General features: G+C 35.1%; 3 protein-coding genes and 1 long non-coding RNA gene across 5 annotated transcripts in view; 3 read left to right on the plus strand and 1 right to left on the minus strand.

Annotated features, from left to right (window-relative positions):
* LOC136419475 (probable G-protein coupled receptor CG31760) overlaps window positions 1–16485 on the minus strand; it is a 68516-nt gene that overhangs the window by 21135 nt on the left and 30896 nt on the right. Inside the window, exons 5-6 of the mRNA XM_066405835.1 lie at window positions 15872–16073; window positions 10484–10648 (exon numbers count right to left, since the gene is read on the minus strand). Of these exons, the coding sequence (XP_066261932.1) occupies window positions 10484–10648; window positions 15872–16073 (367 nt within the window). The remainder of the gene's footprint in view (window positions 1–10483; window positions 10649–15871; window positions 16074–16485) is intronic.
* LOC136417270 (fumarylacetoacetate hydrolase domain-containing protein 2-like) lies at window positions 1373–9667 on the plus strand. Its single transcript, XM_066402890.1, has 6 exons — window positions 1373–1530; window positions 2844–3006; window positions 5308–5527; window positions 6145–6283; window positions 6513–6702; window positions 9494–9667. The coding sequence occupies exons 2-6, from the start codon at window positions 2849–2851 to the stop codon at window positions 9645–9647; spliced, it is 861 nt and encodes a 286-aa protein (XP_066258987.1). The 5' UTR covers window positions 1373–1530; window positions 2844–2848; the 3' UTR covers window positions 9648–9667.
* Window positions 12621–14357, plus strand: LOC136419436 (uncharacterized). Its single transcript, XM_066405729.1, has 3 exons — window positions 12621–12717; window positions 13204–13368; window positions 14078–14357. Exons 1-3 carry the CDS (start codon window positions 12645–12647, stop codon window positions 14287–14289), a joined length of 450 nt encoding a protein of 149 aa, XP_066261826.1. The 5' UTR covers window positions 12621–12644; the 3' UTR covers window positions 14290–14357.
* On the plus strand, window positions 14509–15984 carry LOC136419483 (uncharacterized). 2 transcript variants are annotated; one of them, XR_010753116.1, is made up of 3 exons: window positions 14509–14963; window positions 15535–15643; window positions 15845–15984. It is a non-coding gene; the product is annotated as an uncharacterized lncRNA (long non-coding RNA). The 2 variants fall into 2 exon arrangements; XR_010753117.1 differs by having other exon boundaries at window positions 14509–14853.

Consider the following 16485-nt stretch of genomic DNA (forward strand, 5'->3'; position numbering starts at 1 on the left):
TCAAGGCTTTATCTTGACATTTTTTCTATCCCTTGTAAAAATATATAGATCTCGTGGTGCTTTGCATACAAAAACTTATGGCTTTCTTCTCGTCAAAGTTTACAACTCCTGAGATTATTTATTGGTAAACATACTCCAGTGATACTGCCACAGCAAAACAATATAAATCTTCCGTTTTCGGGAGACAACAAAAGGGCGAAAAGCTGCTTATAAATTATTAAACAGGGAATTTTACCAGTTCAGATAAGATGGAAGAAGTTATTGAGGATTTGGTTTTTATCGTGTTTACGTCTCTTTATGGGGTTTTCAAAAGAAGTTTTTCAAAAGGATATTATTTCCTGCCTATAGTGAGCTTAATATTGAAACTTTTATTGATTCGGTAAAAAGCAAGGAATTTGCTTTGATGTTTTACGTGCTTTTTGGCCTTATTAGGTTGCGATTTTTTTCCGAAATATTGAAACGTGTTAAGTCTTGGAAAACGAGGGTCTTTTAATGGCTGATTGCATTGGACGTTAACCCAAAATCTTCGGATTTCAGTTCAAGTTGAGATACACTTTTCGAGAACATATGACCTTCAAACCCAATTGGTTAGGTCTCCTCGAAAATATTACTTCTTATGAAACTGGAATCAGTTGAAAATCGTTGAAAAATCTCTGCCGTTCCGGTTGGATCAGGACCGATCAATAAAGTCCAACTAGTGGATCTCAATCGTTGAGGTCTTACTGAGGAATCCCTACCGTTCTGGACCGATTGACGGACCCGGGCGCGTGGAGCTGATCGGAAGGTGCTTTTATGGTTTAATTGGAACCATTTTTAACATTGAAACAGGAATTGTATGAATATCCAGGTTGTTTCCATTTATTTCGGGACATCTATCCAGGGAATCTGGTCATAATCATTTTCAAGCTTGCTCCAGAGAAAACTAAACAAAGGCGAAAATAAAAAACTTCTCGAGACGTGGATTCTGTTCCTTAAAAAAGAGAAAAGTTTAAGGAAAGAATTATTCTAGGAAAAACTTTACGTTTAACTGAAACGTTACTGTATCTAGAGTTAAGCAGAAGGTTAATCGGTGTAATGGCCATTTCTTCCAGGATTTCCTCCTGGACTGCAGCCAGGAGAACCTCTGATTTCCGTAAGGACGAAGATTTCTAAATAGGTTTTTTTGAACTTAATCCACCAAAAACAGAGACCCTGCGTTTCATCATGATTAACGAAATATTAACCTTCTGGGGCATTGTTATTCAAGACTTGTTATTCAATTTTCTATACCTTCCAATAATCCGCTGTACTATCAGCTTCGGAAAAGGCCAGAGGTTAAGTAAAGTGTACAGTTTATAAACAATCTCACGGTTCTCGATATAATGTTTAAAATTTCATAAAGCTCTTATGCTGTTACCTAACGCAACGGTCACTTTGCTTTCGAAAGGTCTTCTCGTGACATTGAAAGTATTGGAGTGTTCGATAAGTGTTGATAAAGATCGTTCGATCGCAGCATGTGGATAGTGGTCGCTTGAAGATAAATTTTAGGAGGTATAGTGTTTAATAATATTTATATTAAATGCAGAGGTATAAGAGAAAAGGAATCGACTTCTTGAGACGTCGACTGGGTGTAGATGTAATCATTCGTGACATATTTATAACATGTCTAAAGTCAAAAAATCTTACGAAAAAATCCCTGAATCCGAACTAACTTGAATTTGTCTGCATAGCTTCTTGAGGTATTTACAACGTGATTGAACTAAAAAATTTTCAAATATTTGAAATTTGAATTACTTTAAAAAAAAGAGATTTTCTAGTCCTCTTTTCCATTTAGAGTTCTGGAACCGAACTGAAAGCGCGATATGAAATCAGCCTAGAGGCTCTCCAAAAACAAAATTTTCTGTATCGTAATGGGTTCGCATTGCGCGATGATACTTGATATTTCACAATAATTTTTTATATTTAAATCAAACACACTAAGTACTTAATCTATAAAAATTTAAGTCAGATTACTGCGCACCTAATCGAAAGTACAATAAACTCATAAATAATCCTTATATCTTTAACTGCTACTCAAACATTCAACAAATAATCCATTAATATAATTAATGTAAATAAATTAAGTATTTTTTCAATTATTAATTTAATCGCAATCAAAATAATCACACTCTAAAAATACAAGTTACATGCAAAAATAATCTTTTAGTATGTTTGTTATTAGAAGCAGTAATTAATCAACACAGTGATGTTTTGATTCCTAAATTAAAAAATTTGCATTGAATGTACGTTAACGTTTAGCTAACGTTCCTTTATCATCACGCTCTTCTGAGTGATAAAGGGGAATATCATGCAATGGATTAAATGAATAATTTAGAAAAATTTTAAAGACGACTACATTTTATTTTCCTAAACTTCTTTATTCCTTCAACTTTTCTTCTCTGCACTTTTTTTCATACATTTTTTTTCCTTGACCTTTTTTCGCAACACTTTTTTTCCTACACTTATATTTGTTTTTGCTCAAACTTTTTCCCTATAAATTTTTTCCTGCGCCCTTTTCCCCACACTTATAATTTTTGTTGTTGGTATTCATTTCATCTGGAAAAAATATTTCCGGAGTGCCTTTTCTTGTGGCGAACCTTCAGTAACTAATGAGTTCGCCATTAAAACGACGTAAAATCACAGGGAAAACCGATATTACTTTAAAGTCTTTACCGGCACCTCATTATTCTCTAATGCACTACTTCTCCTTTGTTACTCCAAACTAGTTTTCGCATGACAACAAATCCCTTAATCAGCGAGAATAAAAAACCGCACACAACGAAGAATATCCCCAATTTCTCAACAATGTTATTTTTTAATTTTAGTTAAAATGAAGCTGGTGCAGTTCATGTTAAATACCGGCAAGATCCACCTTGGAGTTTTGGATGGAGACAGCGTTATCGACCTGAATTCGCATGTAAACTGGGTACCAATTGATTTAGTGCGATTCCTGCACGAACATGACCAGGCTTACCAGAAGTTGAAGGAGTAAGTAGAAGAAAACTTTCGTTCCGGAAAACTTCTTTATCGAACCTAATTTCGTTTAAACGCTCCATTTAATAGAGTAACCGTTTCAGGAATTAACTGACATCAAAGACGTGAGAAATATTCATTTACGACGATTCTCTCTTTAGAGCTTAAATATCGGATTCTAATTAGGTATATGGGAATGTCGTGTTTTCCACTTTGCCTTTGTGTGTTTATCGATGAAATGAAGCATCTACGTATTATCTTCATCTGCGGGTTTGCTACGAACCGAAGGGGTGTAGAAAGGAAATAGCAACACTTTAAACGAATAGGGTTTAAAGGGGGAGAACATGAACTACTCACCCATTATTAACGGTAGAAATTAGCGCCTTTTACTGAATGAACCTGAACTAACCTGAATGAACTAATTAATTATACTGACACTAAAAAAATATACAATAAAACAACAATTTAATTGTTTCATTTATTTGACTCTTTATTAGCATTTATTTGACTATTTATTAACATTCATTTGATATTTTATTAACGTTCGTTTGAATAGGTGTTAACATTCATTTGACCCTGCATTAACGTTTATGTTACAATAACAGCAATACCATTGAACTTTTTCCCCTCAACTTTTTCCTTTACTGTTTTTTGGCTAAGATTCAGACGGAATCCCATCAAAATGGAAATATGTAGATAACAACTAAGCAGATGCAAATATTGTTAGGAAAGTTGGGGAGAACTTGATCTTAGCGTATAGAATTATTGAAAAGGGACCTTTCCTATTAGATTGAGTCTGGCAAGTGGCCAGCTATTGGTCTGTGAAGGAGAATGTGATTACTAACATGGCTTGGAACAATGTTGCTAATGTGTCTGCATATCCATAATACTAGAATGTAAAACTTTGCTATCTTGCAAGAGACATAAAGTACCTACTCGTAAGAGAAGTAGTTTAGATTTTGTTGAATTGATAGAGAGGAAAATGAAGTCTAAATTCTGAGAAGGACTTCACAAACTTTTTAACGACTTTTATTGATTAAAGAGATCTTCATACAGTTGCAAACGTTTTCTACCACTTTTTACCATTAAATATTGAAACCTTAAAAAGAAGATTTCTAAAGAATTGCTCATGAAAGCGTAAGAAGAGGATTTCCTTTTAGACTTATAAAAAAGATTTTCGTGGAAAAACTGAGATATTTCCGTTACGCTATAAATTACAAAATAAAATGCAAATAGAAAGGGTAATAAATTAATGACAGAAAAAAATTTTTAAATAGAATAAAATAGGTGCGAAAATAGGCACTTTAAATTCCCGTGTATTTAATATTATCAACTATGTATCTACAGCTAGAAATGTACACGACCTGCAACATCAAATAAAGAGATGTAATAGAGAATTGAAAGCGCGATATTCACGCGACAGTATTTAAATATAAAAAACTTACAACGGGAATTAGATGATCCTGTCGACTTAATTAATAATTGTGTCTTAATTCTATTTATACGGGGTGTTTCATTTTTAACCCGGATAACTGTAATATCATGTTAAACGTCCAAAAAGAATGTTAGTTTGCTATATAAATCAATGCCCAGTAAAGCTTCCTTTAACAGATACAGGAGGTTCATTTTTTTTTTAAGTGAAGGTAAATAACATATGGTAGATCGTTTTCCTTTTCGTTTAAAATTTCCATTAAAGGGATAGTACCATTGCGTTCTAATTATTAATTTGGGATGTGCATTAAAATTATTTTAATTTTTTTACTTGGAAATGGTGGGTACGATGAAAAAATCTCAAGACAGGCTATTTCTCTAGAATTGAATGGGGAATTCAAGAATAATATTTATTTTCAGAAACGCTAACAACGTGTCACGTTTTCTAGAAAAATATCACCTAACATGGAGGTAGGCACGCCACTGGAAAAGCTAAAAAATATTTTTTTTTCCAGTAAAAAAAAGAAATATATATATACGTCGTTTATAGTCGTCAACACCTCAAAAATTTGGTTAACGAATCTCTAGCCCTTTTTGATGAAATTTAATATTTTCCATTTTGAATTAAATTTGAACCCCCTGTATCTGCTAAAGGCACCCTTTGTGGATGCTGGTTTATATAGCAAACTGACATTATTTTTGGACATTCAATATGTTATTCAAGTTATGCGCGTTAAAATTGAAACACCCTGTATAGATGGATTAGGAAAAATAAATGGAATTAAAATCATACCGAGAGATCTTTAACGAATAGGAAATATTTTCACTTTCCCCGCATTCAAATTTACACGAGCTTCAAATGACTAATGAACCATGGGATTTTAGAGTAGTTTCAGATCCACTCAACCAACGTCACCCCCTCAACAAAGTCCATTTGCTGCCGCCCATAAAAAAGCCGGACAAAATTCTGGGAATCGCCCAGAATTATACGGACTATTGTCAGGAAAACAAGTTGAAGCACCCAAAAGAGCCCATCGTTTTCTCAAAATTTGCCTCTACCATCATTGGGCCTTACGATAGGATCAAGCATCCCACATGCAGCAGTGTAAGATAATTTTTCTTTCCTACGAGTGCGATGTATATAAAAATCTAAGTGCGCACTAGAATAACCTAGAGGTCCCAGGAATCAGCTCAAGGGTCATGTGCGCATGGGCGGACTTTGTGCACTCATAGTAACGTGCGAGTAGAGCTTTTCGCACGCTAACCAAAGGAGGGCGTCCTTTTACAGTGGTGCAATATTCATTTTCTTACTCCTAATAGTTCCCGATTTTCATGCGAAATCTTCTTATGTAGGGTTATAAAACCCATGCAATTTGCACATAAATAGATGCTTCAAGCTCATTGCAATAATTCATGAGTAACACCGCGGGATCTTTTCAGGGAAAAGTCATATGCGGTTATATTTGTATGTACAGAACGAGAATGCAATATACCGACATACTTACTTAGGCCAGGGAATTTTCATTTTCTACGTGAATACCTTGTGTCAGAAATTGCATACGCTATGCAGGAAACGTAACAGAAAATATAAAAAACTAAGGGGAAAAGCTTTGTTCAAGGAATACTGAAGATAATATGAGAATTTCCTGGATGAGTGCTCTTTCCGGACTTCTTATTCTGTTAAAAAATCACCTTCGGTTAACGAATTATTTTCTCCTTTAGGCAGTTGACTGGGAAGTAGAGCTGGTGGTGGTGATAGGCAAAGCAGCAAGAAACGTGAAAGCTGCAAATGCGTTTGACTACGTCTTTGGTTACATGGCAACTCAAGACCTAACAGCAAAAGACTGGATGTACAAAAACGGTTTGTATGCATGCTAAGGTCGAGACAATTTTAGTAAAGATTTTATGTCTCAAACAAGAGGCAAAAGTGGCTACTTTGAGCCTTATGATCTGGGACTAAAATGGATCATTTACCCTCAAAGGATAAAAAGTATTTTAGTTCCTCTAAAGTAGTCATTAAAATTTTTACAAAGATTGTCTACGTTTATCAAGCGATTTACGCTGCTTATCTAATCGATAACTGATTCTAGGAGAAGAATACGTATTAAGTAAAAATATGGAACACTTTTGTCCTATAGGCCCTTGTATAGTTACCAAGGATGAGATTCTCGATCCACATAATTTAAGGGTTAGAACGTGGGTTAATGGGGAGTTGAAGCAGGACGGAAATACTAGCAATCTAATTTTTAAGATTGACGAACTGATTGAACATCTCTCAAGGTAGGAACACTGGCAAAACATAAATACAAGCTCTATCAAAAGGTCAGGTGAGTCACATTTAATCACCCGCGTTGCACGAAAAATATATTTGTGCCTTTGGCGTGAACCTCTTTTACGCTTTTACCTGATTATTGCCCTCAGGTAGCTCGGGAACAACTGTCAGCTGCGGGCAAAAAAGTTGTCGCACTGGCACAGTTCGGGTAACTACTTCCAGCTACGGGAGTAAAAGTTGAGTTGTTGCTCTTTGAAGAAAAATAACTACCAACGTTCTAAATATCACGTGCCTCTATGTCTGTAAAAGAATATTTCTGGGCCTCTGAATAGTGTAACGCAAAAGCACATTCAGATATGACCCAAAAATTGGGTTTTTGTTGCGTAATTAAATATATGTTGATAGCCTTGAAACCTTTATTTCTCATCTATCGATTTCCCTTTTGCGTATGTTGAGGAGATATTCTAAAAGTATAAAATCAACTTTCCACATGTAATTTTTTTTAATAAGTGTACAGTAAACAAGATTTACAAACCTATTTCTTTCATATCTCCTCAGACAAAGTTTTGCAACACATATTGACTGTTATTGATTATCCTGATTATTGTTTGGTGCGATCTTTAATCATGCTACACAAATTATTTCAACAATAAATTTTAGATAAATTAGTTCTAAGAGGTTTATCTGTGTATAGAATAAATTTCATACATGGTGACTGCAATAGTGAAATAGCACTCTAAACACGTGTTTCATGTAGAGTTGAAGGACATACAATATTATCGTAAGGGCAGAATTTTACTACTCAAGCGTTTATTGGCCTCAGCTAGTTTGCATTTTATTACCTCGTAGATAGTAGAATCGCTGGAATGGTAACAGTCAAGAGAAATAAAATAATTATGGAAAAGAAAAACGTATACTACTTATCATAAAAATTACAACATCTAAAATTAAAGCATCAAATTAAACCAAAATTGGTGTACATATTTAGTTGCAGCAGTGGTGTAATTAAACAGATTTTACATTTAGCGCCGTGCGTTACATACAAGAAGTGTTAGACCCAATAGCTATACCATACATTCAACGCATTGGAAATGTGCTTTTCCAGCAAGACAATGCACGGCCACGAATTGCTCGTATAACTATAACTCTTCTATAGCGTTGCAATATTAATGTACTTCCTGGGCCTCCACGCTTACCTGATTTTTCCCCCATAGAACACGTATGGGATATGACAGGGAGAAAAATTGTTACACTGGAGACCCATGACGTATTTTAGCAGAGTTACGAAATGCAATTCAATTTGCGTAGAATATACTACCTTAAGAGGAAATCGACCATTTGCTTGGAAACATGCCAAGCTGAGTTTCTGAAGGCGTAAATTTTCAAAATGGTCATTCACATTATTCGGATTTTTAAGACTTTCTGGACTTTGGTTCACTTTCAAGTTACATTATTTATTTTGTATACTGTTGTCTACAAAGTTTCATTAAAATACAGGCATTATTTCTAGGTGTTGCAATTTTCATAATAAGTAGTATATATTTGTAAGGAACTTATTTTGAATATTTAAAACGAAATATTTGAGTTTTCTAAATATTTTCCAGCTGAGTCGTAATATGTGTAAATTCACAACTTAAGGAACAGCATTTTTTTGAAGCCATCATTTACATTAAACACTTAAAACCATAGGGATTATGGGTAACACATGGGGTTTAAACTAACAAATGTAGTGTGACTTGAGTATGCAAGAGTCGATCGAGGCTATCTTGTGGAATACCCACTAAAATCCCTTATTCTTTCTCGAACCTAGGTGCCCTCACCCCAAAACCATAGGGAAGCCTTACTTCACGGGGACGGGTGGCCTCCTACTCGAAGTCTTCAACATTTCCTCGAAGTGCCCGATCTTCCTTTTCCTTTCCTCCAGTCTCATGATATATTTGAGCATTCTCAGCAGCTATCCAGGTCCTTTGACTCTTTAACAACAATTGAGCAATGTTCACCTTAGTGACTCTCTTCCCGCATGCTCTTGCAGCGTCCTTGCAAAGAAAATCAGATGTCCGGCATCCAAATACCGAGTGCTCCTGACTGTCTATGTTATCACATAACCACCATCTCTGTCCTGGCATCGACCTTTCCTAAATAGCCAATTTCTGAACGTTTGATGTTCGATGAAGGTCTGGGTCGAATAATACTCGTATTACATTTCGCCCTATTTCCTCTCAATCTATCTTGTGATCGAGGCTGTAAATATATCTAGCTTGCCATCGGTTCTTCTAATGGGAATCATCTACTTTCCGGTTCGTATCTTCACTTGCCAATTCTCTGCATGTACTTTGCACCTTTGAGTAGCAGCCAAGTCGAGCGAAATAGTACCCGAAGGGACTTGAATAAATCCCTCTTTCGGGGGGGTCTGGGAGGGGGTTCGGTAGGTGATGAGCCATAAAGAGGGATGAAAAGTAGAATGTTGACTGAACCATTGATTATTTACAATTAATTTTACTGACAATAGATAAAAGATGAATTAATGTTGTTAGTGCTGATGCAGGTCTGTGCATGACGAGTATATAGGAATTGTCTCAATGAGGCGAAATGTTAAAATTTTGAGTAGTTTACTGGTTTATCAATAATATTAACATAAAAGCGTTTAATCGGCGCTTGGCAAAAATTTTGTTTAACAGGTACTATTCAAATAAACCGAATGATAAAGCATGCAAATATAAGAGAACAAAATTGTTTGAGTTTTTAAGGGTTTTCTTCTCTTCTGGACAAACTAAAGTACTTTATTTTTAACTATTGCAGTGTGATAAATTTATTGCCTGGAGATCTGATCTGTACAGGGACGCCTTCTGGAGTGGGCTCAAACAGAAACCCCCCCGAATACTTGAAACCTGGGGATGTTTTAACCACTGAAGTCGAAGGAGTTGGGAAACTTAGAAATCATGTTGTCGGCTAAGAATACAATAAAGTTGAAAAAATATTGAAAAAGTGGCCTTTTTCACTCTTCCTCCATCATATGTTAGAACTCAAAGAACACTGTATACTTAGACATACAGGGTGGAACATTTACCTGGAATGAATTCTACAGCGATTCTATAGAAAAGCGAAAATCGTTCGCTGTGAAATGAATAAAATATAAAAAAAACGAAAAATTACGGCTCTTTTATTCTAAAATCTTTTGGCAACACAGGCAAGCTACGCATCGTGGCGTATAATATATTATGCAACACTGTTACGTACACAATCATTACGCACGGTCTGAATTTGAATCGAAATAAAAGTTACTTAATATTGAAATACCTCATTTCTATTTAAAAGGTGGGTCCGTAATTTTTAATTTCTGTAGCAAATTTTCTAATATGCATAGAATAATTTTTGTATATGTTTAAAAAGCAGCAAGAGGAATCGAATTTCGCAGGATCCCAGTTTAAACTTAGCTAAAAAAAATTGTTGAGCTAAACGTGACAACCTCTCCGAACTATCTAGACAATAAACGACTCTAAGCAATATTTAGTTCTCCAAAGAGACCTTAAGAATGATAAATGATAGAGATTCATGAGGGTTTTGTAGTCGCGAATAAAGATAAAGCTTTCTCAGCCTTGCCGTTTAATAGTGAAATGGCTCCTTTTGTTCTGTGGCTGACGTTGGATTATTGCTTTCGTAATAACAGGAGCGTGCAATGGGTCATGGCTTGATATCCAGAAAAATGTTTAAAACAACGTATTTGAAAAAATTAAAGCGGGCACGCCCCTGCTTTTTTCTCCATTTATTAAAAGATGTTAGTGCTCTTACCCTCTCCTTATCGGTGGTGGAATAGGAACACTATAAGACATCAACCACCGGCGAGCGGGGCAGGAGAAATAGGGGTAAGTCCACCAGCCCCTATAAGAAACATTAGGAGGGCTTTCCACGAATTTCGGGGATCGTAACCCTGGGCTGGTGTCTGCATCCTCATACCTGAAAGAGATTTACATCTTTCATGAATAATATTTTTGCAAATTTATGCTTCAGCATGAAGAATTTATTATCCATTATGACCGAACTTGCGAACGAGTCCTCAAGTATGCGACTCGCATAAAACTTCATTACCTACACATTGCGTACGTTTCATATCCAATTTATTGTTCTGCGTTATTTTATGTGCTTTGCGGTACCAGGACTTTAAAAAATCAATTAACGGTTGTAAAACATTGTCCCTCATTTGACTTTTGGCGCTTATCTAGAAGTGGTTGTGTCAATCACTTCTAGATAAAAATAAAAATGAGGTTGTGGCGAAGAAATTCGTTAGTAACTTAATTAGTAAATACAGCACTCGACATGCTAAAAAAAAATATTTCTCCTAACCGAGTATTACTAATTGATCTTAAGTTAAGGACTCATTAGGTTTTTTCAGGTTAGTTCAAGTTGTTTTTCATTGCTGAACGTTTTGAGAATGTCCCTCTTGTGCCGAAGCGTTTTTCATCGTTGTCGTTTATCGAGTGGTTATCAAAAATACATGATTATGACATATTTGCACCAACGGTCCCTCAAATACTGGGTATAGAGTTTACTGAAGTCGAATTGGTGATCAAATTTGCTGTCACCTGCCAAATATGACAGGTATGACGTCATCTTGGAAGTTAAAAAAAATGAAGGAAAAAAAACCCCTAAATATTGTTTAATTTTAGTTTGTTTAAATGTTTTATGCTCTTTTATATACTTTATAAACATTGTCTTCGCTGTTTGTGATATTGTCTATCTTTTAGCGTTTATAAATATACAGAAAAAAAGTGCTGACTACCAAATTCAAAAAGACCATATTCAACAGCTTTTGTCATCCACTTACACGGAGCAAAAAAATAAACAATTACGTTTTGCAAAAAAAATGTGTAAAATTCAACTGTTTCTCAAAGAAACCTAGTTTCAATAAGCTGCACCATTTTATAGTATCTATGTATGTTTCTCCAATCATTCGAAATTGGGAAGATACTACCAGTATACAGGGTATCCCAATTAAAACAGTCCACCTGGAATATTTTCGATGCAAGAGGTTTTTCCGGAAAACCCCGAGACGGGTCGATTTTCGTTTCAAGAAGGATATCTTTTGAACGTAAAATCATGGATGTAGGTTCACCCCCTACACGGGGTGGCAATCTCTCTCGGGGATCTTATATGGCACAGGGGGTCAAGTCGCACATAATTTTAAAGGCGTTTCAATTCTCTTTAGAAACGTGGTGAATTTTTTTGTTCTTAGCAGTAACGTGCAAATCACGTTCGAATAATCTATGGCAGAAAGTCAGCACTTACAGGCACGTGCTATGTGATGAATCTCTTGTTATGTAATATTATTACACACGGCACGCAACTGATTCTCGCTGTGTGCAGTGATATTAGAGACAGCTAATCAAATCGCGTATGGCACTTTCAAACTATTGTAAATCAAGTAGGGTTGCTCAATCTACTTATATTCTATATATATTATATTATACTATATTTTTTCTCAGTTCTGCCGCGTCTTCAATTTTCCCGATAGAAACCCGAAATGACTTAAACTTTTTTCGTAGCTTTCGCAGTTTAATATGCTTAAATTAACACCCTCTATGCGGTACCTACTTATGCAGACTCAACGCTACGTGTTTTGCAGTCGTCGCTTTAGATGTTATGATGATAGCTGGAAATCGTTTCAGAACAGTAAACAAAATAACCATACTGCTTCGTTTACACTACGCTAACGAGTATGTAGTTTCAGAATATATCCAGGGCAAATATTGTAATTAGGTGATATTGAAACAGTTTTTTTTAATCATTTTTCCCGTCTGTAATGCGAAATAATACTTCAAATTCAGCTTATCGGAGACAGATTTTTATCAGTCTATGGCGAAGATTTAACCGAGCTGTATAAATACAGATGACTTCGATTTGTGGTCTCAGTTGCTTTTTTTTAAGCTTCATTAAACCAGGAAAATACATCAACATGGGATTTTTGAAATATTTATTACCTTACGCTATTTGCGCAGTAGCCCTCATGTATTTTCAAGGCGATTTCGGTAAGAACAATCAATGGCTTTTAATCGTCAATCAGTTACCTGTTTCAATCATTACATATTTAATCGCTATTAATTTCTTAATTTAGGCACATAATTTGATTAAAATTTCTTAAATGTGTGTGTTAAAAGTAAGTAAACTTTTGATGATATATCATTGAATATGGCAGTTTTCAATTAAATTAAATTAAATTAAGAAGTCAATTAACTTAATTCTATTGGCTGAAGTTAACAGCTTGAAATAGTAACGACGCCAACACTTACAACACAGTACTCCAAATAAATTTATTTCTGCGATGTTACTTAACATGCTACTTAGTAATTGGGAATAATAAAGGGACTTTGAACCTTCATAGCGATCAAAATAGTTGAATCAATTTTTTTAAAACTATTTTTATAGCGCTCACAGAAAGTTTTTCAATTTTTATACCCTCTGTGTATAGTCATTAAATGAAGGCGTTTTGGATTAAAGGTATTTATTTTTTTTAGTGTTCGCTGCAAACTCATGCATCACATGCACCAATGGCAAACAAGACAACTTAACTACCAATTCGTCATATTGTGACGACAATAAATTAGAAGAAAAAAATGTCACTCACTTACACTGCAATACGCAGAACAAATCGACAAGTTGTGGAGGATATTCATATAAGAGTAAGTGGTCAAAAACATTGATTTTGGAAAGAGGGTTAGGAAAACATTTGAAAATTATCATCGGTTTCATTCTTTTTAATACGGACCTGATATTTTTATTATACATTTTTTTTATCTCTTTGATCTTCTAGTAGCAAAAACCTGTATTAAAATAATTTTTTTTTTTTATTTCAAAACCGCGCGATAAGGAGACAAAACTTTTTAGTGTTTGGATCGATGTTAATAGATATCAGATTTTGGAACTTACGAAGCTACACCGATAAATTTTGTTTGAAGATGATAAATCTGAAATTAATTTTTGGCCAGTGGCCGGATCAGAAATTAAGGGATGGTGCACGGGCCTGCGAGGAATTCAGACCTGTCCCCTCCTGATTCCTTATTTGGGGATGTGTAAAAAAATTGACTGTTTAAAACTTCTCCAAGAGAGGTATATATTTTATCGCAAACTGTAATTGCTGGAACAAGGCGTATTCCAGCGGGCGGTAACTGAAATTTATACTCCTAAACACATGACGGGAATTTAAGAGGGTTGAAATTAAGAAAAATGTTCCGGAGTCCAAGGAACAAAATAAGAGTTACGATTTATGAATAGCAAGATACTATTTTATCCCCTAAAATTTCAAAATTCTAATAATTAAAAAGCAATTATTTTTTTCAGTTTTTGTATGTATTTCGCAATAAAAAATATTTATATATGTTTTTCTTTCAGTGGATAATAAGCTCTTCGTATATAGAGGATGTGATATAGACTGTGACAAACAAAAATTATTTCCCAAAACCAGCTCCGAGGTTGTGTGTAAAAGTTGCCAAACGGATAATTGCAACACTTTCAATCTCACATATACCGCGTCTTCGACTCAAATAGGTTACAGCATTATACCTTTAGTTTTTAGTGTTGTACTAGCAATGTATCCTAACTAGATCTTAGTTTGTTCCATTGATATTTTTTGTATATAAATTCGTACTTATAAGGCTGACAATTAGTAGAAGTGGACACAAATCCTTATATTGCGTAATGTAATTAAGGTTTTTCGGTCATTTCTTCTAAATAAATATAATATTACAATAGTCCCAAATTTAGATACTTTGGTGCACCGTTAACGTTACTTAATGGCTAAACTTCTCCACCTTTCTATAGAATTAGACTTGATGGCATTATATGAATATCATATGAAATAATGAAATGCCAATTTTCAAGAATATACGCAATAAATTTGTCGAAGGAACCAAATTTGCAAAGCAGGAAAATCTTGAAAAGTCACAAATTTTCCGTTTTCTCAGGATTTATTTTCAAGGCATACTCAAGCCAATCTTAATCAGGCATTTCGAAAACTCGAGTATGCTTTACAACGTCAGATATGTTCGTGTAGTTCCCTCTTTACCATTCACGTCGCGGCACTCATAAAACTAACGTCAAATGAAAGTAAATGGTAGAAAAGTTAGCCACAACAAAAGGTTTTTTTTTAATTTATTTTTTTGTTAGAGGTGAGCATCAATAGGTTACGGAAAGGTGGTTGAAATAACAATCAATCCGCCCAATCGTGTTCCTCATTCTCGTTATCCGAAGGCGACCACGTGAGAGGATGAGGACAACGGTATGTACGGTTTGTCCCTTTTGAGATGTATAGACTTCCCGCCTCAGGTCTTTTGTAAAGAGGCGGAAACTAAATTGAAGGTTTCATTGCGGGGTTTACTAGGGATTATTGAGCTACATTTTTATGCTAAACAATTTGTATGTCTATTTTTCAAAAGGATGCAAGTGTTTTCGTATGAGCACATTTTTTGTTAATTTAAGTCAAGAACTGATTTTTTCCTCTCTTTTTTTCCTTTCTTCTTCTGTTCTTTTTTCTTTATTTTCTATCTTATTTTTCAGTCTTGCAAATTATTTAGGTGCATTTTACTATTTGAAAATTCTTTAATTTTAGACCGGAACTAGATAAAAGTAGCTTTCTTAATAAAAATTAATCAGAGAAATCAGTTCTTTTCAAATATTACCAAAGAAAAGTGTGTCCATGAAAAAATATTTATCCACGACGCCACAGCTACCATTTTGAAAAGTAGAAAATTTTGAGATCCCGCAGTGAAATATTTAATTTAATTTTACATTTTCTTATTCAAGTTGTAAGTTTGAGCCACTCTCTATAGCTGTTGTTTCATTTCGTATAGTTCTTGCTTTGGGGATCGTGGAGGAGTTACTCCTAGATAGTTTGAGGCCGAAGGCCGTTTAAAAAGGAACGTTTAGGTGTCCTTCCATGCCCCCTCGGCGGATGACCGGGTAAGATTGGGTAAAAATTTGCTAAAACTTCATATTTTATTGCGTTTAATCTCTCCTGAGATACGAACTACTTAACTTAAGTGGTGTTTTAACATCTCATGTCTCAAATCCGACCGCTGTCACTGTCATTTATACAGAAACAAAACAACTGATTTCCATAGCACCGTCCGATTTTCAATGAAAATCATGCACATAAATTAGTTTCAGGATGGCTTTAGCGGAACTTACCAAGGATAGTCGCTATTTGGCCGTTGTCCCACTTCCATCGTAGAATCGGACACCTTCTTCGGCCCTCCCATTTCGAGCCCTTGTTTTTGCCACCAGGCGGAATTGACTAGAACCCCGGTCGTAGCGTTCATCGCCAGAACTCTGGCTGAGAGCACCGAAGGATCCGAAACCAAAATGTTTTTTGATATGGCATCTTGTAAACCTGAGAATGAGAACTCATATGAGGAATAACTGTCGCTAATAAATGCAAGAAGTGAAACCTTACTGTTTTTCGAATTTTGTTAAAAGTAAATTCTTTTTGTTCAATATTTTTTACTTAAAAGTTAACATTTTTTAATTAAAATTGTAGTTACCTAAGTTGAGCGATTTATGGTAGATCTTGTATTATTGTTGAAGATGGCCCTCTGCAGGGTGTTCTATGAGAAAAAAACTCCTTAGGAGATGATTGCTCAGCTCATATTCAAATGACAAAATTATCTATATTTATTATGTAGAAAGCGACCAAGAAGTTGACGTCATTTCCTATCAATGGCACTTAGGGTCATACGCAGAAGACATAATTTAAAGGCCGGGTCACATTGTTGCACGAGGCGACGTTCACTCGTGCAGGAATT

This window comes from Euwallacea similis, chromosome 2, assembly GCF_039881205.1.
Source record: "Euwallacea similis isolate ESF13 chromosome 2, ESF131.1, whole genome shotgun sequence".
NCBI classification, from domain to species: domain Eukaryota; kingdom Metazoa; phylum Arthropoda; class Insecta; order Coleoptera; family Curculionidae; genus Euwallacea; species Euwallacea similis.